Below are 25,598 nucleotides of genomic sequence, written 5' to 3' on the forward strand. Positions count from 1 at the left end.
TATCATGAAAACGGTGTCTGTTTCCACATTCTTATGTATTGGTTGTCCAGTATGATTAGTCGATTATTCTCAATAACTTTGTAAAAAAATTAACTTTGGCGTGAACAGGATTTGAAACTAAGTTCAATAGATGTATTATTTTAAAGACCATTACATTACCCCTACACTAGCACGTCATCTGAAATTACAGGCCAAATATTACTTACTTTACCCCTGATCTTTGGAACGAACCGGCTTCTTCCTGTAACGTTATTTGCACCAAAGCGCAAAACGACATTGATTTATTCGACGGCGTAAAGAGAAATTAGTGTCGACTGATAAAGGAAAAAATAAAGAAATAAAAATATTTTGCAGTAATTTCTCCATGCAAGTTCAAAAGTGCGCAAATAATAATAATAATAATAATAATAATAATAATATCATATACTATAATATTGAAAGTAACTATGTTTGTGACTCCTAATCTCTTGAACCACCCGACCGATCTGGATCAAATTTTCAACATTGATAAGGTTCAGGCCTGGGAAGCTTTTTCTTTATCATTTCATTTTAACTGTAAAACTTAGGGTTACGAGGAGGGAAGGGGGATTGATATATAAAAATGAATAAAACGTAATAACTCTTGAACCACCAGACCTATCTCTATCAAACTTTCAACATATATAAGGTTCGGATGTGGGACGAATTTTATCATTTCAGTTTACCGGTGCAACGTAGGTGCCGGAGAGAGGGATATATAAAAAATAAATGAAAGTAAAAGTGACTGTCTTTGTGACTTCTTCACTCTTGAACCACCTGACCGATCTCGATTAAATTTTCAACATTCGGAAATAAGATAGTGTTTATTCATTTAGTTTGACAATATAACTTTGGGTTTAAGGGAGGGAGGAGTTAAAAAGAATAAAGAAAACTCGATAACTCGTGAAACAAAGGATCGATCACCATCAAATTTTTAACATAGGTGAGGTTCGGGCCTGAGATGATTTTTATCATTTCACTTTCACGGGGGAACTTCGGAAGTGGAATGGGAGAGGGAGATATAAAAAACTAAATGAAACTTACTGGACTCTTGAACCGCCAAATCAATCTCGATCAAATTTTCAACCTAGATGAAGTTCGAACCTGAGGTGGTTTCTGTCATATCACTTTGACGGCGTAACTTAAGAGATGGGGAGGGAGTGCGACATTTAAAAAAGAACGAAAAATTACCGGTACAAGTGGCGAATCTATAATTTTCGGAGTCGCTGAGATTAACAGTGACACATCTGATGCTGTTTAAATCCAAATTCAGCTCCTCAACTTGGAGGAAGGATATACATATAAAAATGATCGAAATAACCAATATCAGTGTCGAATTCATAGTTTTCCGGCTCGCTGAGATCAACAATGACAGTGCTGATGCCGTGCCCCAGAACAAAGGGTAGGGAGGGGAAATATAAAACACATCGAAAATGACCGATATCAAAAAGCGCTTTAGTAATCCTAAACAGTGACTGAGTAACGAAACATATTACTATTTTTTCTCAATTTAACGCAACGAAGCGGATAATTGATGTTATTATTATTATTATTATTATTATTATTATTCACGTACCTTTGAACTTGCACGACGAAATTACTGCAAAATATGTTTTATTTCTGTATTTTGTTCCTGGATTGTATGTTATTCCTTTATTAGTGGGCACTAATTTCTCTCTAGTCCGTCGAATAAGTCAATTTTTTTTCGTACTGTACTTCGTTCCAAAGATCAGGGCCAAAGCAAGTAATATTTGGCTTGTAATTTCAGATGGCATGATAGTGTAGGAATAACGTAATGGTCATAAAAACAATACATCTATTGAACTTAGTTTCAAATCCTGTTCACGCCCAGATTAAACTTTTCACAAAGTGATTGTGAAGAATCGAATTATCATACTGGACAACCAATATATAAGAATGTGGAAACAAACACCTGTATCATGATAGTGATGATTTATGAATGCTGGTTGGGAAAGGACAAGGGAATTATCAGGACATTCCAAAGACATCATTGATCTGCAGTATACACTTTTCGTGTTATGGTGCTCAGAAAGAAACACTACAACATTTGTTAAACAAAGTTTGGCTGAAGCAATCGGTGGTGTAGTTGTAACGTACCAGACTTCCAAATGTAAAATCTAGGTTCGATTAACTTTCAGGTAGTATGATTTTTCGCATAAAATAATGACTGCAGAGATTTATCTTCTATAATCTGGGTTACCGAGTCTCAGTCGAATTACCGAGTCACTACGGATTTGAATCCTCGACCCAGTGGTGGTCTATAACCTAACCAACATCATCCGACTGACACTATGATCCGTTTGAGTTCTTAGCGAGTTCATTCTATCTATGGAAATTACGTTATATGCGGAAGAAACGAAACCAATGCTGGATGTTCGGAACAGATAAATCTTCGGAAAGGACTAGAAAATGATAACTCTTTGGTTATTTGAAAATAAAATTTTATTTATACTAGTTCGACACAAAAATTTTTCCCATCCTATAATTCAATGTGTTTTTTTCACGTTGAAATTTAAAACATGCTACATCTATGAGAAATATAAACTTTTCCAACATTTGTAACATCTATGGTTTACTGTTTTCTTAAGATAGAACTTAGCCGAAGTTTGACTTAGAAAATTTTTGCCTAAGAACAACCATAATGTGTTCAACCTTTCTGGAATAAGGTGTACCTAAAATATTCCACACGAACCTCTAGTAAATCCTAGCAAAACTGTACTCCCACCATTTGTACATAAAGATGGGGCTCTTGGAGATATTCATGATCACTGTAACCAAGAATAAATTTGCATTTCAATATTTGTAGTGGAGTTTCTCACTGTAAGTACTAAGAAGATAAATGTTCATAGGCACGTAAGATTTTGAGACATCAGGAATTTGAACCCATTCTTAGTTCTTACTAGGAATGTACTTGAATCTGAACCCACAAAGTGGGGTTGATATACATACATATTTCCTGAAAGCTTGGGTAAAGATAAGATCAAAACCGGATACCAAAATTGGGAAGGTCTCATGCATTCCGTTTGGAGGTAGCATTTTACTCATTGTTATTAAAATCTTTAAACGTGTCTATAAAGTCCATTGCAACCCCGAAAAATCTGAAACGGTGAGACAGATGCCATTACAGAAAAACATATCTTTCATCATTTCAAACGTACAACGTATCAAAGTAAAATAAATTGTCCCAGGATCACCCGCAGGGTACCAGACGGGGTCCAACTCAAAATTTTTAAATGGAAAGGGGGTCAACTTGTATATCGTATGAAAGTTGGAGTTAAATGAAAGAAGATAAATCAAGTCTCGACTCTCTACGATAAGCCTGTGCAAAATAGTTGTGGGTCATAATATTAACACAATCTTCTATGCAAAGTCTATGGCCACTCCTATGAATCTGGAACGGTGGGATAGGTGTAAAAACAAAACACGGAAATGCCATTATTTCAAAGGTATAATGATTCAAAGTAAAAATATGATCCACGGTCACAGATGGGATCCAACTCAAAATGCTGAAATGGGAAAGGAGTTCAAGGGGTAAATCCATTTGAAGTGGTCCAGAAAAGGAATAAATCGTTGCTCGATAATTTTTAAAAATTCTGATTTTTCGTGTGCTGTTACCTTAACATGTCGTTAGTTCAAAATTAGCATGATTTTAATTTTATTGGCTTTTGGTTTTGAGTGGCAGCCATATTTGTTTTCGAAGATGTGCCATTTTGTGGTGTTCTAAGGGGTTACAGAATCTGAAATATCTTAGCCCCTAATTACCCTATTGATGTGAAACCAAAACCAAAATGTTCAGTAAGTTATACACTTTAAGCGTGTATATTAGTTATTGTCATTCATAAAATATGAATGGGTAAAATTAAAATTTGAAAAAGTAGGTGATTGACGTTAAGAATCCCAACTTTGGCACCTATTTTTTTAAAGAAGGAAAGAGGTTAGAAAGTTGAGCTTTACTGAATAAAGAGGTCTAATATGGTTCTTATCACTCACCAAGTTCCAACCCTTAGACGTGTCCCCCTTTTTTCTAGAAATTATCAAAAATTCAGAAAAGTGGAAAAAGTTCATATTTCACAGGGGGACCTGATAAAAATATACAATTCCTCCCCATAACAGGTCTATATGATATTATTCTATACCGAAAATTAGAAGTTTCAGATTAGACTATAAGTACCTTTATTATGAACACAAAGTTATACCTATAAATAAGCATAGGCAGAAGTACGGATAAACGATAGTTTACTGTATATTCATCATAAATCGGTTAGCAATGGATGAATAATGCATAGAGTGGTTAAGCACAACATACAAGAACAATACTGGCTCTTACGTACCACTTAAACAGTTTGTTCCACAAAAAGTTTGGATATTTGATCACACATCTTGCGGAGTGATAGTATGACACCGACCGGTTGCTGTTCTAAGCTCATTGGGTGTAAGCTTTCGTAAAATGTTCTTGAAAGGTACCCATGTCTTGTCGTCTCTTGAAATTTTGAATGTAGTTCATGGTCCTGGGGGTTCGTAAAAATGCACTTTCACGTCATCATGTTTGATACTCACATCTTTAATAATTCCAATGTACCACTTTTTTCATGAATACATGCAACTGTGTCACCTGTTTGGAGGCAATGCAAGTACGCTTTTCTCACATTTACTTCCTGAAAGTTAGTAGAAATTAGTGATGGGCAAAACTGGTTTTTATAAAAACCGGAAACCGGTTTCTAGAAAAACCAAATCCCGAAAAACCGACATTTCGGTTTTCTCCAAAAACCGGTCGGTTTTCACCGAAACCAGTTTCGGTTTCCTCCAAAACCGGTTCGGGTTTTTCACCGGAACCGGTTTCGGTTTTCTTCAAAACCGGTTCGGGTTTCCACCGAATCTGGTTTCGGTGAAAACTTTTGAAAAGCGCATAAAACTATTTCTGTGGAAACAGATTCGGTTTCCGGAGAACAACGAAACACTATTCTGGTCAGAAATAGAACAAATTTTGAAAAGAAAAACAGGTACCAGTTTTGAAGAAAACCGAAACCGGATCTGGGTAAAAACCGAACCGGTTTTAGATTAAGCTGATAACCGGTTTCGGTGAAAACCGAACCGGTTTAAAAAAGAACGTTTTTTTGAAATTTTCAAAAAAACGGTTTCGGATCTTCTATAAACCGAAAAACCGGCTTTTGTGCCCACCACTAGAGAAACTGAAGTCCTGATTCAACATTATTGTTTTCGATTTTGCTTTTTTCTTGTACAACAAAGATTTTTGTGCAGCATGTAGCACATAATGATTTTCCAGGAATCAGATCTACTGCATAATTCTTGTCCTTTAGTAAATGTGCACTCGAAATTTCTGAAAGTCCTTTTGTTATAGTTCTTTTTTATGGATTTTTAGAGGGTCGCAACACGAATTACCAAAAAGATGATTGTACTTTCGAGAAAACTTCATTTCATGGTAGTTGCATATGTTTACAATGCCACTGCTTGTTCGCATTAGCAGAAGATTCCTCTTCTCTTCACTGAAGTTACTTAGGGACGTAATGCATCTTACTACCGGCCCATACACATATTTATAACATTCTTCACCAATATATTTGCCTACATCACATTCCATTTTCTTCACTAATTTGATGCACTATTGATACACAGATCTGCAGAAACACAACCGTCTTCTTGCGCTGTAAGCATCTGAGTGAAGCACCAGTAGTGAATTCCTATCTGATGATGTCTGAACGCGATTATGCATGTTGGAACAAACACTCTGCTGAATTGTGTTTTCAGTACATTTGTTCTGTTTGCTTATTAACAGGATAACACTTGTTCTTGTATGTTGTGCTTAACCACTCTATGCACTATTCATCCATTGTCAACCGATTTATGATGGATATACAGTAAACTATCGTTTATCCGTACTTCTGCCTATGCTTATTTATAGGTATAACTTTGTGTTCATAATAAAGGTACTTATAGTCTAATCTGAAACTTCTAATTTTCGGTATAGAATAATATCATATAGACCTGTTATGGGGAGGAATTGTATATTTTTATCAGGTCCCCCACCAGAGATATATACCTGTGAAATATGAACTTTTTCCACTTTTCTGAATTTTTGATAATTTCTAGAAAAAAAGGGGGACATGTCTAAGGGTTGAAACTTGGTGACTGATAAGAACCATATCAGACCTCTTTATTCAGTAAAGCTCAACTTTCTAACCTCTTTCCTTCTTAAAAAAATAGTTGCCAAAGTTGGGATTCTTAACGTCAATCACCTACTTTTTCAAATTTTAATTTTACCCATTTATAATTTATGAATGACAATAACTAATATACACTCTTAAAGTGTATAACTTACTGAACATTTTGGTTTTGGTTTCACATCGATAGGGTAATTAGGGGCTAAGATATTTCAGATTCTGTAACCCCTTAGAACACCACAAAATGGCACATCTTCGAAAACAAATACGGCTGCCACTCGAAACCAAAAGCCAATAAAATTAAAATCATGCTAATTTTGAACTAACGACATGTTAAGGTAACAGCACACGAAAAATCAGAATTTTTAAAAATTGTCGAGCAACATGCATTGGACCACTTGATATGGATTTACCCCAAGTTGAGTATGGTATGAAAGCCGATGTTAAGTGAAAGAAGATGAAACAAGTCTCGACGCTTGACGATAAGCCTGTGCAAAATGGCAGTGAGTAGAAATGTCCACACAAGCGTCATTGAAGAGTCTATGACCACTCCTATTGATCTGAAACGGTGAGACAGGTGTAAAAACAAAACAAAAACAAGAAACTAGAATATATCAAAGTAAAAAAAGAAATGTCCCGGGTCACCGCAGGATCCCAGACGGGGTCCAACTCAAAAGTTTCAAATACCGAGGGGAACAAGTAAGAATATATCTTGTGAAAGCTCAACTTGAACCCCTTTCCCATTTCAACATTTTGAGTTGGACACCGTCTGAGACCCTGCGAGGGACCGTGGAACATATTGTTACTTTGAATCATTATACTTTTGAAATAATGACATTTCCGTGTTTCTGTGTTTACACCTATCCCACCGTTTCAGATTCATGCGAGTGGCCAAAAACTTGGCAATGAAGATTGTGTTGATATTTTGACCTACAACTATTTTGCACAGGCTTATCGTAGAGAGTCGAGACTTGATTTACCTTATTTCATTTAACTCCAACTTTCATACGATATGCAAGTTGCCTCCCTTTGCATTTAAAAATTTTGAGTTGGACGCCGTCTAGGACCCTGCGGGAGACCCTGGGACAATTTATTTTACTTTGATACGTATTTTTGAAATGATGAAAGACATGTTTTTTTGTTCTCATATCTGTCTCAACGTTTCAGGTTTTTCGGGGTTGCAACGGACTTTATGGACACGCTTAAAAAGTTTAATAACAAGGAGTAAAGTGCTACCCCAAGCTGAATGCAGGAGACCTCCAAAATTTTGGTAACCGGTTTGGATCTTACTTTGACCCAAGCTTTCAGGAAATATCACTCCCACTTTGTGGGTTCAGGTTGAAGTACACCCCGGGTTAGAACAACACGCTTGGCATTATTTTCGCAATGCTACAACGCTGTGAATCGGAAACAAAGGAACTGGCAATTGCATAGGTTTTGTGGAAGAATTGATTCTTGGTTATGAGAAACGTGACTGTAACATTGTACTCAAGATACAATTCTTACATTTCCACATAGACGTTTCTCTTCAAAACTGTGACACGTTCAGTGAGAAATACAGGAAAAATTTTATCAGAATATTTCAGTTATTGAAAAGCAATACAAAGGAGAGCCGAATTTGCTACATTTGCAGATTTCTGCTTTAAGTTTTAGAGAGACGTTCCAAGCGGTTGCAACAAGCGACCAGCGGAAAAAGAAGACAATCACATTCAATTTTTTTCTTAATTCCGTATTTGGACATCCTATTGAAATATAAGTTTTACTCGAAAATCTGATTTAGGAGACAACGTTTACTGCGATTTTCGTGTACAGAGCTATAAAATATATCAGATCTACTACTATAATATTTGTCTATGCGAAAAAATCGTTATTGAGCACTGTCATTGAAGAAATGGGGCAGACGCGTTGTTTCGTGTGTCTTCATATAATTTCAGTTATAGAACGTGAATTTGATTGTCATTTAGTCTTGGGGCCATACATAGAACCTGTTGGAAAAGTTACGTATACGCCATTTCTCTTTTGGAATAGTTTGTATGGTAGTAGTGGACTATTTATGGGTTTGTCACGTGATCGGGATAGTGCGCAATTTCTCCCAATATGGCCGCCAATATGGCCGACCAGCCAAAGTGCAATCTTTGTGAAAAAAAGCACATATCTCCTAAACTAATAGTCCAATCTTCATGATTTGAAAACTAAATAACGTAGAAGGTAACAGACTATAATAAATTATCTAAAGTGTTTCACTAATCATTGAAATAAACACCTATTAAAATAATTGTCTATTAAAAGTAGCATTTTTTATGATGGGTATAACTCATATTTTAAAACATGACAAGTAAACAACTGGAATGATCGAAAAACACATTTTTAACTTAAAAGGGTATTAAAATATCTTTCATTTGACACATAAATCATTAAGATCGGTTAAGAAACAAAGAAGATACAACGAATTACTTGGGAGCATACATAGGATCTGTTGGAGAAAGTTGCGTATACGGCATTTCTCTTTTCGGATAATTTATGTGGTGTTGATGGACTAATTATGGGTTGGTCACGTGATCGAGATCCTATGTGTTCTGTTGTAGTTTTGTTTCAAATTTTAACCCTTTGCGGACAGTAGTATATATAGATTTTATTTAGAGTTACGTCACTTGCTTGCATATGTATTATTGAATTACAGTGAATTGGTTGCTTATAATACCTTCTTCTGTTTTGTACCGTTTCTGATAATTTTTTTCTACATCATCTGAAATGGAATGAACAATTGTAGTGCGATCTCTGATCAAAAATATATCGAAAACAGAAAACAATGCGAATCCAGTATGTATTTTGTGCAAGATCCAGACTCGAGGGAAAAAAGTTTATGGAACCGACAGTGGTAGAGAAAACATTTCATATTCTTCGCGAAACCTCCAGGATGGCCTGTTAGATAAAGTGGAGTTCAGTGAAATTTACTATCACATTGACTGTTATAGACCCTACGTGTTAAAAGCGAACGAATAGGATATGTTGGAAATGCTTGTGTTGTTGGTGACAGTGGTAACTACGATAAAGATCGAGTTTTGCGCAATCGGAAGAATACTTCCATAAGGGAACGTGGCGTTGTGTGTGATCAGATATCAAACAAAACTGACAAAAAAAAAGTTGTACAGGATATGTGAAAGAGACAGAGCTGCTCAATTTCTCGCAGCATCTCGATACTTTTAAGATGTGTTCTCAAGGGCAAGGACTTTAACAGACGAAGATAGTGTCTTTGCCAGTGATATCGTGTACCATCGCCAATGCATGAGCACGTATTTGTTAAAATACACTAGGGCTACCAACAACCAGGAAAAAGATGTGAGTCCTGTTGTTTCAGAAGCATTTAAGAAACTTCTTAAGATGATTTCGTTTCCCGCCAAAGGATATGAACTTTCTCAGCTGTGCTCCTTCATGAATGAAGAATGCAAATCTACCGAATATGTGACAAACAAGATGCTTAAGAAGCTATTGATAAATCATTTTGGTGAAGAAATAATGTTTGCCTATCCTAAAGAGAAAACAAATCGCAGTTAGTTTACTCATCACAAGTACGTATTCCACATGTTATTGATAAAGTGAGGAATGTAGAAACTTCTGTACATAGTTTTACAGTAGAAAAGTTGAAAAGAGTGTTCAAAGATTATGATTTTCAACTTGAAAATTCCTTTTGAGATCAAGAGGATCTTACAATTGCTCTAAAAGACTTCGAAGAAAATCGTCGTGTAGTGTGTGAGAACTTTATTAGTTCTATTTTTACTTCCTACAAACATTCTCCTGACATTCAAAGAAAGGCGGACGTTCTTTTTCAGATAATGTACTATATATTTCATGGTGGTGGTAAACGAATGCCTTTCCACGTAAGCACTGCTCAGGCTATCCACGAAACATGTAAATCGAAAACGCTCGTCACAGCTTTCAACCATCTTGGGTTATGTATAAGTTATGAAACTTTGCAATGGATGGATCATTTACTAGCATCTAGAATAGTTGCACTTAGTGAAGTCCATAGAGACCTCTTCCACCAATTATTTCGACCAATAAACCAATCAGAGCATCCATGGACAACTTTGATCACGAGGAGCGTACTGCGTCTGGAATGGGAGGGACACATGATACAATATTGGTTTTATTTCAAGATGGTGAATAACTTCTGAAAAACGCAGTGTTCGTAGTAGTTGTTGTTGCGAGTTCAAATTCAGAAAGAGGGAAAAGAAATTTAGTGAAGTTTTGGAATGTCAAAAGATAATTAATTTCGAAAGGCCAAAAGTACGTGGAAATGTTTCCGCAGACTTTTCTCCTGCCGAACCAATGACCAACCATGAAGTAAGGAAGATATCACTAACCACCGATCGTATATGGTCTCTGAGTCGTTTACTACTGTCAACTAGTAGTCCTGTATGTCAGATTTCAGAGGAAGTGTGTATTCCTTCTTGGGGTGCTTTCAATTCGCTGCTCAGCGTTAAAGTGCTTCCTATGACTGAGGCAGCTTCGGTTCCTGTATTATATTATCCATCGACAGATGTTTCAGCTATGTATACTACCATGGTTAATTTCCAGGATGTTCTTTCTCAAGTTGGTCAAACTTCAGGCTCACTTTGGAGTGATGAAGGAGTATATCGATTGGCAAAGGAAATTCAATTGTGGTCTCCAGAACGGTTTTCAAACCTACTTCTTGGTCTAGGATCTTTTCATATTTCCAAAGTCATTATGTCATGTTTTGAAAACTATTTGCGTGAAAGTGGGATCAAGGAGACTCTCATTGAGGTTGATATATTTGGTCCAAATGTTGCAAAAAGTGCTCCTAATGGTCCTCATTATGCTCGGGGAGTGCATCCATACTTTCTAGTTCAGAAGCCATGGAACGTTTACAGTGGCGGACACTTTTCAAAACCTGTGACTCCAGGAAATACGCAGACTTGATTGATCGTTTTCACGTATTGCAGAAAGTATTGAAAGAAGGAAAGGTTGATTGAATTCAGTTTGAAGTTGGGCAACTTCACCTTCTCATTCAACAACTTAATACAGACTTTAGTTTATTTGTCAACGAAGGATGTGGGAGATCAGAAATGTTCAAGTATTGGAAGGAATTCGTTCAAAACTTGTTTCCTATTTTACGAGACTTGATTCGTAGCGACAGGGAAGGTAATTGGGAACTGCATGTGTCCGCTTTCCGCAGAGCGCTGCCATTATTTTTTTGCTTTAGAAAGATAAATTACATTAGGTGGGAAAGTACTCACTTTGAAGACTGTCTTGAACTAGCTGAAGAGCATCCAAATTTGTATGAAGACTTTTTAGGAGGGCATTTCGTTGTTCAGCAAACTAAGACATTTCAGTATTGTCGCTATGTATCAGGCATTAGAATAGGTGTAAAACAAACCTGCAAAAGGCCCCAGTGGAATCATTGCAATAATCCACAGAAAAGAATTTGTAGCGCTAAGAAATCTCGTTCAACATGAAAAGACTGCAATGAAACATCTTTTTCTTACTTTATGTCGGATGCAATTCTATGATGAATGCGTGACGCACCATGAGTTTTCAAAAACACAAACAGCTCATGATGAATAAATAGTGACAAGTCCTGTGAATTTCATCGCTGAAAGGGGCAACCCATTTGCCTTATCCGATGATGGAATTCAGAACATCATCACAGGTCGTCGTTTCACTGAAGAAGAAAAGAAATTTAAGCTAGGAATTTAGGAAATATGTTTTTGTTGGAAAACAAAGAAGCTGCTTTCACCCTTACACCGAATGAGGAACAATGTGTTTCATTCAGATCCAAAGAAGTCAGTTGATGTTCAGAAGGAAACAATACAGCCTGCAGCCTGCAGGACGCCTTGCAGCTTGTAGATATAGTACATGAAAGAGGCTATTCAATCGATCGTCTGTTATGTTAGGAACTCACATCTAGATCTTTTTACTTGATGAGAAATGGATTCCTCCGTAAATCTCAAAAGTCAGAAATGGTTTGTGAGCTTGAGAAAGATTTACCTGATGGAACGGTACTGAAGCAACTTCCCGAGTCCACTCTTCCAACCGCCACCATAATTGACTTCATGCTTCATGTAGTAGCCGCCTGTGGAAAGTAATTGCAGACCTTTGGAGATCTAGTAAAGAGCGTGTTTCAAAGAATACTTCATTTATCAAAAGGATCTGTGAGGGTAGATATTGTTATGGATGTTTATTTGGAAGGAAGCATTAAGTCGTCAGAGAGAAGAAGAAGAATGGCTTTTGATCCTATTGAAATTACTATATCTAACATGGAAACACCTCTATCATGAATTCGTTTTGGGCGTCTAAACACAACAAGTACAATTTTCAACAGTTCTTTGCTCAATACATTATGGAACATGGTTCCCGGCACAATATTTCCATCTACATAGGCGGTCTTGGAATCAACGAGGAAAAGAGTGTACGCATTTCGAATGGCGAGTCTACTGAAATAGAGGATTTAACATCACATCTTGAAGAAGCAGATGAAAGACTTGTTTTACATGTGAATCACGCCATCAGGACATCAGAAATGACACGCGTTGTACTTGCTTCATCCGATGCTGATTCATTTGTATGTGCAGCATACTTTTTTGCCTTGGAATTTAAGAAGAGATGTCTTCTTGAAATGTGGGTTCTGTGTAGCACAGGGTCAACAACCAGATATTTACCAGTTCACACACTTATTGACTACATTCCAGAACCTTTTACCAACGTTTTGCCAGCTATCCATGCGTTGTCTGGATGCGATACCACAAGCAAATTTTCGACAAAACACGCTGCTGTTAAACGTGCGAAGGAGTCACCCCAACTTTTGGAACATTTTGGGAAGAATGAGTTAAACAATGTAATGGTTCAACAAGCCGAGTCATATCTTGCAAGTACCATAAAAGCAAACTATACAACATTGGATGAACTCAGAGTTACGGAATATCACAGAATGAAATGTATTGATTTCACAAAGTTCCCACCATCATCATCCTAAAAAACTTACCCATAAAAAGAGCGTATCTTCAAAGTAATCCTTGGTACAATATACTTCAGAATTACACACCACTTAATCCAGCGGACTATGGTTTCGTAGAAGAAGACGGTGATTGGTTACCATCTGTAGTAGAAGAAAGACTTCCACCAGATTTACCTGTACCGTGCACATGCAAGAAATGTGCCAAAAGCACTGTCTGCAAGTGTCGTTTAGCAGTGATTTCGTGCTCGAAATTCTGTGAATGCGATCTAAATGGTTATAATAATCCATACAACTAGCATGCAAGATGTAGTCCAAATAACAAAGTTCATATAATAACATTGTATTGTGTCATTCTTCTGTAACATCCAAAATAATGTTTATTTTTTGTTGTTTTTGTTGACTATATTACTATGATATCACCATTTGTACTATGTACACTACGTATTATTTCTGAGTTAAAAATATAAGTATTGAGAGAAAAGATTGTCATTAAAAGCTTGAACTTATCAAAGAAAACTTATTAAAAGATTGAACTTATCAAATTCTTCTAAATCCTAAGATTGTAACTTTTAGTTTGAAATATTTACCAACATCTTGAAAAAATCTGTTCACATCAAATCTTTTGATCAAACTGGAAATAATCCCATGCAGCAGTAACGAGAATGGTGCTCCGTAAGTGTGTATTCCAATATACGTAATGACGTCATCAACCCCTCCTCTGTGGGAGCAAAAACCTAAGGAGCCTATTTATTCTTTAATACAAACGTGTACTATCCCGACCATGTGGTCAACCCATAATTAGTCCATCAACACCACATAAATTATCCGAAAAGAAAAATGCCGTATACGCAACTTTCTCCAACAGATCCTATGTATGTTCCCAAGTAATTCGTTGTATCTTCTTTGTTTCTTAACCAATCTTAATGATTTATGTATCGAATGAAAGATATTTTAATACCCTTTTAAGTTAAAAATGTGTTTTTCGATCATTTCTGTTGTTTACTTGTCATGTTTAAAAATATGAGTTATACCCATCATAAAAAATGCTAATTTTAATAGACAATTATTTTAATAGGTGTTTATTTCAATGATTAGTGAAACACTTTAGATAATTTATTATAGTCTGTTACCTTCTGCGTCATTTAGTTTTTAAATCATGAAAATTGGATTATTAGTTTAGGAGATATGTGCTTTTTACACAAACTTTGCACTTTGGCCATATTGGGAGAAATTGCGCACTATCCCGATCACGTGACCAACACATAAATAGTCCACTACTACCATACAAACTATTCCAAAAGAGAAATGGCGTATACGCAACTTTTCCAACAGACATGGTCTGGCCCCAAGACTAATTAGAATCTCTAAGATATGGAGTATTCAAGTACAGTATCTACTTAGGAATTTTCTTTTAACAATACTAAAACTTACCCAAGGCACATCAATGTCTCCGGTTCCTTCATGAGTGGTTAAGCAACGTGACACAAACAGTCTTCGAAGGACATCGTTTCGAAATTCTTTTCCAGGATTGATCCATATCATCCTTTCATAATTACTGATACGGGCTGTACGAACGTGTAAGATATCCATGGATGCACTCTAAAAGTAGAGAAAATTCCCATTTCAAACTTATTTATTCTCAAAACATAATTTATTCCTCCTATAGAAACAATCATATTTATTCTTATAAGACAAGAGTTTGTTAAAATAAAAGTAGAAAACAAATACACATATTAACCATACTTTGTCATAAAGTACGTTTATTCACACCATTACTTGACAAAATATACTGTACTTCAGAAATCAACTGATTAGATACGAGATCTCTATTGTTATATATTTCAATAATTTTCAATACATGAGTATTCAATATTATTTTCAGCGAAGGCTTCTGTAAAATACTGAAATTTTCTTCATATTTTATGATTCATTTGAAAGCTGGCAGGAGGAAATTATAATGTCAAATAACTATATGCAGCTGCAACAGTAAACAACTTTAATAATTTAATATATGCTGTTTTCAGTGCACAACAATATCAAGTCCATCTTTGTTAATTTTGGACATACCGGGTCATCTAGAAACCATGCCGGGATTTTTTTTTAAACATATAACATTGAAACCTTTTATGTTAACTGAGTGATTCTTTCACTGCGTGGTAATTAGTTAGCGTAAGTTTCTTTTGATACCCGCCAGAATACGTAAGCGTGACCTGTGTATGCGCAAGACTAGCTGCGCTATCGTTAATGTCATGTGGCGCGCCAGCCATCTCCCGCGGTTGGGTTGACAGAGAAGCTTCCATTGCATGGTCTCCCACAAGTCCAGACCTTATTCCTTTGGATTTCTTTTTCTGAGGTGTATATCAAAATTATTATGTATGAATAAAACAATTCGCGACTTGCTATATCTTCAGCAACGCGTTTCTGCCACCATCTTGTTTGTTACTCCTGTCAGTGGACCGAAATTGACTACAGATTAGACGTATGCAGAGCAACAAACGGAGCACACATTGAAATTTAGAATGATATGTAAAAAAAAAAAATAATAAAATAAAATAAAATAAAAATAAAAAACTTTGATATCTTCTGCACATTTTAAGGCTAAAACTATTGAAGTACCTTCAACGGTTTCTTCATAGTAAATAATCAAAATTCCAGCATGTTTTCGGTGACCCTTTATTTCATTTTTAAGTTTTCTATCTGAAGCTTCTGTTCAAAGCTTACATATTCATATCTAGATATTGTAAATAACTGTTATAATGTAAAAAACAGTGCCACATTTCCACGTGTTTTAAAGTACGATATAAAAGTTATGTCTTTTTTTCTCAAAACTTTGCTAATTCGATTTCATTCTCTTGTTGTATGAACGCCTGATTTATTCATATACTGTATACAATGTATGTCTATCAATATTAACTGTATGTATATTAAGAATGTATTGGGGACACCCCCAAAAAAACAGACTTTTACTTTCCGGATTGTGAAAAAATCCAATATTCTGAGTTCGGATAAAATATGGATTTCGAAAATATGGATAAAATCCAGATTTTCTTTCCGAACAGTTTTCGTTATTTTTTAACACGTCTATGTGGTAGGAATAAATTACATTAGGAATGTTAATGGGATGCGATCCCAAAGTATTAATTCTTTTTAAACGAATAATATAGAAATTATATGCATTTGAGATTCGTGTGACGTGATATATGTAGTAAATCGTTGAAAGTTGTTGGAGTAATTAGTGATGTGGCCAGGAAACCATCAGAGCGATTTAGTAACTGATATGTCGTAGAAGCATACACGCATGTGTGTGTCTTTGTATATATGAGTATGGTTGTATGTGTATGCGTATGTGCGTGTGTACATTTGTACAATTCTGGTCACAAAAGTGGGATTCCTTCCAGAAACAAAGTCCGAAAAAATATCCTACAACCTTACAAATTCCCTTTAGATTTGGCTCTTCGTACTTGCATGTTTACCAAAGTCAGGTGTGGAAATTGAACAATAATATTGCAGTATACATATTACCGGGTGTTCAGAAAGTAACTATGCAGTGCCATGTTGTGGTCTTCTAAGGGATGACTTACATGATTGTCAATTAGTAATACATTTTCCATTGTTTAACATATTTCAACAATATTTGAACCATATTTGACCAGGTATTTATATTTGTTCACAGGTCCGGTTTGATTGAAGATCAACGTCTTGTGTGACATCATTGTGATTCAGGTCATCTTACTGACGATTGAACAAAGAGTGTTTCTTGTGGAGAATGTATTCCGCAATGTAGACAAGTTTACTTCAACAGTAGAAGCTGCATTTGCAGCAAAGTTCTCAGGAGTGAAGATGCCTAACCGCAATGCAGTACAGAACCTCATCATCAAGTTTCGAAAGACCGAAAGCGTTCATAATGCTTCAAAATCAGGTAGGCCATCCACAGCCACATCCGCAAAGAAGGTGGCGAAGATGCAAGACGTGATGCTGCATAGTACAAAGAAATCAGTTATTCGACTAGCTCAGCAGGTCCATGTGTCCGTGCTTTCCGCTCACAAGATTCTCCGGAATTCATTGTCCATTTATCCATACAAAATTTCGGTCGTGCATGAACTGAGAGACTCCGAACGCCGTGAACTTTTGCAACTGGTTCCTGTATTTCCTCCAGGACAATGGTGAGGAGATTCATGACAAAACATTTTCACGGATGAGGCATGGTTTCACCTCTCCCGTTACTTTAATAGCCAGAATAGTCGTGTGGAGTACGGAGAATCCGCATGAATTTCATGTGTCCCCCACTGCTTGATCAAAAGGTTGGAGTTTGTTGCGCCGTGATTCGTAAATGCATTATTGGGCCCATCTTCTTTCAGGACACCATAAATGCAGAACGGTACTGTACCTGCATTCTGAAACCCTTCCTAGGTGAACAGAATGAGGACGAAATTGAGAATACCTGGTTCCAACAGGATGGGGCGACTGCACATACCACCCACAAAGCGATGAGGTTTTTACAGGACACCTTCGGTGACCGCATCATCTCTCGATTACTCTGGCCTCCGCGTACACCCCACTTGTTTCCACCGGATTACTTTCTATGGGGTACGTTAAAAAGAAAGACCTATGAAGGCAATCCGCACACCATACAAGAACTCCAAGCTGCACTCACACGTCGCATTCAGAACATCACTCCCGACGTTCTGCACAATGTCTTAAAGAACATGCAGAAACGTGTGCAACTGTGTCTTCAAGTGCAAGGGGATCAGTTCCATCATCTTTTATAACTACCATGACATTAAAGTTTAGCTTCGAGTTAATTTCTGTTGTTTAAAGTGGTTTATGGAAAATAAAATACAAGTTATGAACTGCATAGTTATTTTCTGAATACCCTGTATAATTGTGTTGTAGGCAAACAAGATACCAACAATACAGAAAATTACTGTAATTTTGAGGCAAGCGTGATAAACCTGATACCTTTTTATATTTATTTATCTTCAATGATTAAATAAGTAATGGTAACCCGGAAAATATCGTGACAACAAGCATACTACAATCATAAACTTCCTGCTTTATGAATTTGCTAATTGTTTCACTGCCAATTGGAGTATCCTCAAATTATAGATTTGTCTAGTTACCTCTCTTGGAGCCAAAACTAAGGAGCAATTTATTCAAAACAAATCATTGAATTCAGTAGAGTAAAAGGAAAAATATCTGAAAACTGGTGCTCTGTGGTATAACATGTGATACATCCGTTCCATTTTTTGCATATAAAGTAGAGTGAATTATAAAAGTTAAAAATTAAAAGAGAGAGATATATGTAAAGGGCAGTGGCGGCCGGTAGATTGTGGTTTCGGGTGTTGCAGTACGAGCGATAAGAGACAGAAGATATAAAGTTGACTCATTGACTAATCAGCATAACTTTAGATGCAAATGCTATGTGACATGTTAAATTAAATAAAATTCTGTTTTTAAAAAATAAAAAATACAGAACATTTTATCCGATTAATCACGTTAATTGAATAGTAAGTTCATTCTCCTCTCTTTGATTGGAGCAAATCTGTCTAATACATGTTGGATGAATTCTGGTATTGTTTTTGTCAGGTCTCTTTCGATGGAAAGCATAACCAATGGTGATAACCTTTTCTGGGACATTCAATTTCTTGAAAGTGTCAATTCTTTCTCGTGTGAAAAAAAAAAAAAAAAAAAAAACTTTTCGTTTCTTGCTGACGCCATAGGTACAGTTAATATTAATTTCAGAAGCTTTGTAGATTCACTAAATATTTTTTCTAGATTATTGCGAACGATTCATTCTAGCAAACTCAGTCCCTGACAGTGATCCGAATTCCTCTTCAGCGTTGACTGAAGAGAGTTCGTAGCAGAGATTAGTGTTATAAAAAAATGTACATTGAACATACTTTATTTACAGTTTCTCCAGGAAAATTCAAAATAAATTGAGGAAGTGTATCTGGTGCAAACAACACTACTGCAATAAGATATCCTGTAAATTTAAACTGGATTTTTTTTCGAACCCTCTCCTGAATTACCCTTTGCTTGTTTTGTCTAAGCCTTAATTGCAAATTTTTCCTCAGTTGAAAGCTGGTCAATGTCTTTTGTAAGTTATTTACAGAAGTCACGGTATACAATTCATTCAGAATTTGTAGGTTATTTACAGAATTAAAGCACACACTATAAAATTAAACCTAATAATTAAAAAACCAAAACAGCTTATACAAAATAGATACTGGCATATGAATTCCGAATGTCACATATTCATACATCAACACATACACACATGTGCATATAAGAAAAAACTACATTCCAAATCATCCGTCTTGGTTGTTGCGCAATGCACGATGAACACAATATACTTCTACATGAGGCGAAGCAACGCTTACCAATGTGATATGTTCTGGAAAGGAAACCTCGAAACCCGCCAGATGAAGGATCCCCATGTAACAGAAGCCAAAAATCAAACAACATAAAAACAAACAGCACTGCCAGTTCTACACCCAGAAATGTTAACTGGGAGGGGTCCAAAGTATTTGAGGGAGGTCCAATACGTCTACGTAATATGGAACCTGTCTTATACTGCACCCGAAAAGACGATAAGTAATTCTTAATTACTGTCACCTATATTTTTAGAAAAAAAATGATAGAACGATTATTTTTATAAGAAAAGAAGAGTACATGATGAGGCGTAAAATAAAATATTTAGCCTATATCAATTATTTCTCTGTTAAACAAGTATAGTTCGTTAAGAAAGTCTACAAATGTTAATCAAGTTTCGAAATTTTTGAGAGGTCCGGATCCGGTGGACCTCCCTCGCTACGCCCCTGAGCATTGCTAACTAGTCCCAAGTTCAATGTGGCGTTCCCCATCATACAGTTTTATGTGGAAATTATCAAGAGTATAAAATATACTTATTTTACAAAAGAAATATGTTTATACTAAAATACTATCCACAGAGGTGCGTGTGGGGGGGGGGGAGCGATTCTACAGGCTGACTTATTAATATTTGATTCACAATTTACTGTAGAAGAAACCTTCATTATCAATATAAGCTAAGAATTAACTTGTAAATGCGGGTCTACTTTCATTTGTTTTCTCCTCTACTAGATATGGTCCCGTAATTTAAAAGTATGAATGCATAAAAACAAATTCCATTTGTTAATTGCTAGTGAAAGAAAATTCAGAAATCTTATTTAGCGTGAAAAACTTTCTCGTTCACTGGAAACCGTGCTGTGTTGCAGAAGCACTGCAACGACCAGTCCCTTTCACTTCTCAGATAGGGGAAAGGAGACATAACATTTGTTTCAATTGCCGAGCTGAAAGAATCTAGTCGTTGTATGCTCCCTGCAACACAATATAAATCAGAGACTCTGTGAGGGATTATTTTTCGCTTTTTAAAACGGATTAACGGAACGGACAGTTAAAGAAGTAGAAATATGTTATTTAAAGTGTATATATGCAAATATTAAAAAGTATTTTTTCTGTTCTTTACTACTATTGATAATATTTTTTTCTTGAAATACTTTGGTCGTTGCGCAACGCTGCAACACTAACATTAGCCGCCAATAGTAAAGGGGGTGGTTGTTCGGAGCGCCAAATGTGTAAAAGTTGAAAATTATTTGAGTGAGGTTTTGGGTTCGTGTTCCGGATGCCACAATTTGTCATGTGCCCCACCGTCGAAGTCTTCGTTCCCCGAACTAAAATGGTTTATGACTCGATGAAGAAAGATTTCACGGTTTGGAAATCCTATCTCTCCGCGGTATCCCAGGGCTCTAGGGAAATAAGATCCCCTAAACCGAGAGCAAACGAAAATTTTTTTTTTATTTGCATCTGTATCCGTGTATTCACATGCTGCAATGCTGAAAATGAATTTTTCTCTAATTTCTAGTTTGTAGGGACGAACTAGACTGATTTCCACTTTCCATGAAAATTGATAAATAATAATGATAATAATAATAATAATAATAATAATAATAATAATAATAATAATAATAATAATAATAATAATATAATGTAAGAAATAAACAGATATCTTGAATTTAAAATTTTGATTGAAAATCATGAAAATCAGTTCAATTCAGTCCATGGTAGATAGAATTAGATAATTGCTTACGTTGTCGTAATAGTTTAGCCTAACAGATTCTACAAAAAAATGTTAGTCTGGAGGTTAGGGATGCAACTTGTTTATGAAAGAAAAAGTTCACGAATTTATGTTAACAAAAGAATATAAGCTTTAATGGGTAAAAGCAAACAAAAATGTTTAGATAAAAAAATTTAAAAATCGATTACGGTGAAAATTAACACTGAATTTAGAACTATTGTGATAACAGATATGAAGAGTAAGGAGAATGCCTTAGCACAAAAATTAATTAAAGTGGATTACATCTCTGTTTTCTTTCTTGACCTACCGCTTGAATGAATTATTATAAGTAAGTTGACATACATAAACAAACTAGTGAAACCCATATCCGTAACCAGTCCTACCTGAAATTTACGATTGATTATCCTTACATGATGTGCTCTTATAATTATGCACAATAGAAGCTGGTTAATTTAGAACCTTACATTTGAAAATAATTATTTGCGGAACATTGGATAATAAACATATGATTAGCGTTGATCAGCCGACACTTTATGACTAATGATATTCCTAAAATTATGAATTTAAGATTTGTATAGTTTGACGGAATCTGAAATTAATTACCTACGATTTAAGTTAAGCAAAATAATATATATATATATATGGCCTATGGAACCCGGAGGTTCAACGCGGCATTCACAGAAGCTCTCCACTCACTCCCGTTCCTCTTGGGTCCAAATATTCGTTTTAGGATCTGGTTCTCAAATACTTTCAGTCTATGTTCTTCTCATAGAATAAGTGACCATGTTTCGCAACCATACAGAACAACAGGCATGATTATCGTTTTGTATATTTTAAGCTTAAAATTCCTCGTCAGAATTCGCGACGACAAGAGATTTTGAACCGAATAATAACACGAATTCCCTGCTTTTAGTCGACATTTAATTTCTTCGTGAACATGATTTTCCTCTGTTAATATTGATCCAAGATATTTGAAACTATCCACTTTATCAAAAGTATTATTTAATATTTTCACGCATTTATAACTTGCTGTATTACGGTCCCGACACACTTCCATGTATTTAGTTTTCTCTGCATTTACTTCTAAACCAATGTCCCTGCAAGTCCAATATATATCGTGGAATAATCCAGAATAAGTTGGAATACGTTGAAATAAGTCGAAATAAATTGAAATAAGTTGAAATGAGTCATGACTTTAGTTTAGGATTTAGTGAGAAATTTGAAAGAAAAATAGAATGAGCGAAAAAAAACTAATTAAGTCTATGCCTGACTTCTAATCGTTTCTAATCATAACTGAGAATTGGAGATAATTACACCTGATATTAAATTTGATATTAACATAAACAACAAGAATACATCATACATAATATCAATGCGAGTAAGATTCTGATTTAACCATGCATAACATATATATACACACATATTGGCGAATATAGAAAAGTATCAAGACAAATATACATAGATAAATCATAAATATAGGCATGCATACATACACAGAATACAATTAATACTCAAATATTCATAATAAATGCAAAGACGTCTTTTAAAAGAATTTTTAGACAAATGTGTCTCTTTTCCATGGTTTTCCTTATGTTGCAACAGTAACATACGCATACAACCGTAGGTTGTCGTCATTAGTGTGATCTATGCGCATAGACTTCTGATCGCTCTATTGGTTGGAGGATCATAATAATTCATTAAATGCGGCTTTGCTGAACCTACTTTACGGTTATTGCCAATACATACTTTTTTGACAGAATGAAATAACACAAAAATGGCTGATCGTGAGATTATTCGCGTTTTTCTAATTTCTAATTAACCTTTAACACTTTCAGCCCCATGTGTATCTTTTTGATACACAGTGAGGGTTTACTGATGGACCACGTATATCAAAAAGATACACATTGGCTGACAGTGTTCATAGCAAACTGTAGTCTGGTCCCGGGATGAAATTTACGCAAACAGGGTTGGGGCTGCGTCGAATACTTTCACTGAGACATGACTGCAGATTATTTATTAAGGTCCTATTACCATATTAATTGAAATAAACTCCTTCAGTTATCAACTCCTATGTAAATGACTTTACAAACATAGTGATTTCATACAATTTAAACAATACACTGATTACACTTTAAAAATATCAAGCTCTGTTTTTAATTATCTTACATCAAAAGAATGCCTGTCAATAGCTTAGATGACGCACATTCACTTCATACAAATTAAATATTCTAATTTGAATACTTAGATTGTCATCTTTTTATCAAAAATTGCACAATTTAAGGCACTAAAATCTACATCTTATTTTGTTTACATTTAGTTTCTCTCTCCTTATCCGCAATTAGAGTATATGCTTCATGAATGACAAAAAGAAAGAAGAATGGTAGGAATTAATTTCTCTTTAATGAGAATTATGCGGTCACTAATATCACATGCTATATAAATAAAATTGCCAAAGTGTCTCTATAGTTTAATGTAGACTCACTTTAAGGTAAACATTCTAATCTTTGATAGCTAAAGTTCGAATTATAGTATCTATTCTCAATACGATGATATTATGCTTCTAAGTCTCAACTATTTCCGGTTTTAATTTTCGTACAGAGAACGTCTTGCATTTTGATTTAGTGCTGATAATTTTCTTTTTAACACCAATAAATAATTTAGATGGGTCCTACCTTTCGTTGTCATCACTGTCTTGACCACACTCGTTGTTGCCACGGCGCTGACCACTTTCGTTGTTACCACTGCGCTGACCACTTTCGTCGTTGCCACTGCGCTGACCACACACACACATATATCCCTATGTTTCCTCGCTTCGTGCCTGCACGACGAATGTCTTGGGTCCTGAGTTCTCTCCTCGGACTTCTCCTGGGCCTTCCTCCTAAACTGCCAGGGGCGGCGCCCTTTGGTCTGTCCATTTCCATTGAAGCAAGCTCTGTTCTGTCGATCCATCTCTTCAACAGCGCACTTTTCTGCATTAACAACTGCAATTATTACACTGCACCAACATCACTCTTTGCGTCGTGAGTATAGTGTCGCACTGACTAATTACATTAAGTGTTCTTGTGAAGCGTTCATGGCAATTCAAACTAATTGCTTATTGTTAGGGCTAGCCTAAGTGCTGTCTGAAAGTGTATCATCAACGTTCAAGTTTGTTTCCACGAGTCGTTAGTAATCTTAGCGAAATCAGTTCGTTAACGCTCGCTGTACGGAATTTTTTCGTAACAATAGGTAAGCGCGTGAAAATCTATGACTCACACAAAATGTCTGTATACGTTTTACGGTATTTTGGAATTTCAAAGTTTTTCTTAGTTGAAGAAAATCTACGTATAAATGCCTATACTTTAGTGCCGCCGATTTTTAACCTAGCCTCGCATGCTGTTTCTTAATTAACGTGTGAGACTTAGTGTAGTGTGTGTATGTGATTTCCGGGTATGAATGTTTTAGACGCACTGGTTCGCGGTTTTTCGACTTGACTACGGCTGACTTGGAATTTTGAATTTTCAACTTGCCGATGTTTTAAGACACGCCTCCAACTGCGTGCTCTCCCTAATTCCGCCTATTTACGGTGGTCTACCGTCGTCTCTCCAAAGTACGTGATTTCTTTAAATTTTACAAGTTATATCGACAACTTTTGTGGGAGTTCATTTGGCGACTTTTTGTGTCGTTCGTGCTCTTGGAGCAACTTACAGACCTGTGTCAAAATTTTATCTACGTTCTACATGGAGACATTCTAACAAGGATGTGAGTTTGACAAATTGACAGAGATTATTTTCCACTTCGATTCTATTCAGTTTGTCCAGACTTTACTGTTTTTCTCAATTTTCACAAAAAGATGCTAAATACTCTTGTTTCTTTCCTAGGGCTCACGAAGGTTTCTCTGTATGTGTGGTCTTTGTGTGGCTTCAAACGTTCAACGGAGTATTAAGAGACAAATGGAGGGTGGTTTAAATGTCCTTGCTGCAATGACAAATGTACAGAATTAAAGAAACCTTACATTTGGATAGGGAAAGAAAATAAAGAAAGCTATTTCAGTTGACTTTGCTTTTTAAAAACACAAAATTAAAATGATATTCACAAACGTTGTTTTAATTATATGCATAATTGAATTAAAAGAATTTATTTAAAATTAAATAAAAATGAACATGGGGCAATTGTCGCAAATATGCCCCTTTTAAGATGGAGCAGATAATGCAACTTAGTTGAAGCAGATCTCCAGCATAAGGGAAAGAATGTAACTGACATTGCATCATGAATTCCAAATACAAAGTGAACATTACACAAAGATCCTAACCCGAAACAGACATTTCAA

General features: G+C 35.7%; 1 protein-coding gene across 2 annotated transcripts in view; it reads right to left on the reverse strand.

Annotated features, from left to right (window-relative positions):
* The window catches only part of LOC145684748 (uncharacterized), a 1,464,901-nt gene that overhangs the window by 551,640 nt on the left and 887,663 nt on the right, over positions 1 to 25,598 (reverse strand). For both annotated transcript variants that reach the window (XM_081757122.1, XM_081757121.1), the window contains one exon: positions 14,626 to 14,793. In XM_081757122.1, the coding sequence (XP_081613248.1) occupies positions 14,626 to 14,793 (168 nt within the window). The remainder of the gene's footprint in view (positions 1 to 14,625; positions 14,794 to 25,598) is intronic.

Source organism: Thermobia domestica, chromosome 5 (genome assembly GCF_964235325.1).
Source record: "Thermobia domestica chromosome 5, izTheDome1.hap1.1, whole genome shotgun sequence".
NCBI lineage: Eukaryota > Metazoa > Arthropoda > Insecta > Zygentoma > Lepismatidae > Thermobia > Thermobia domestica.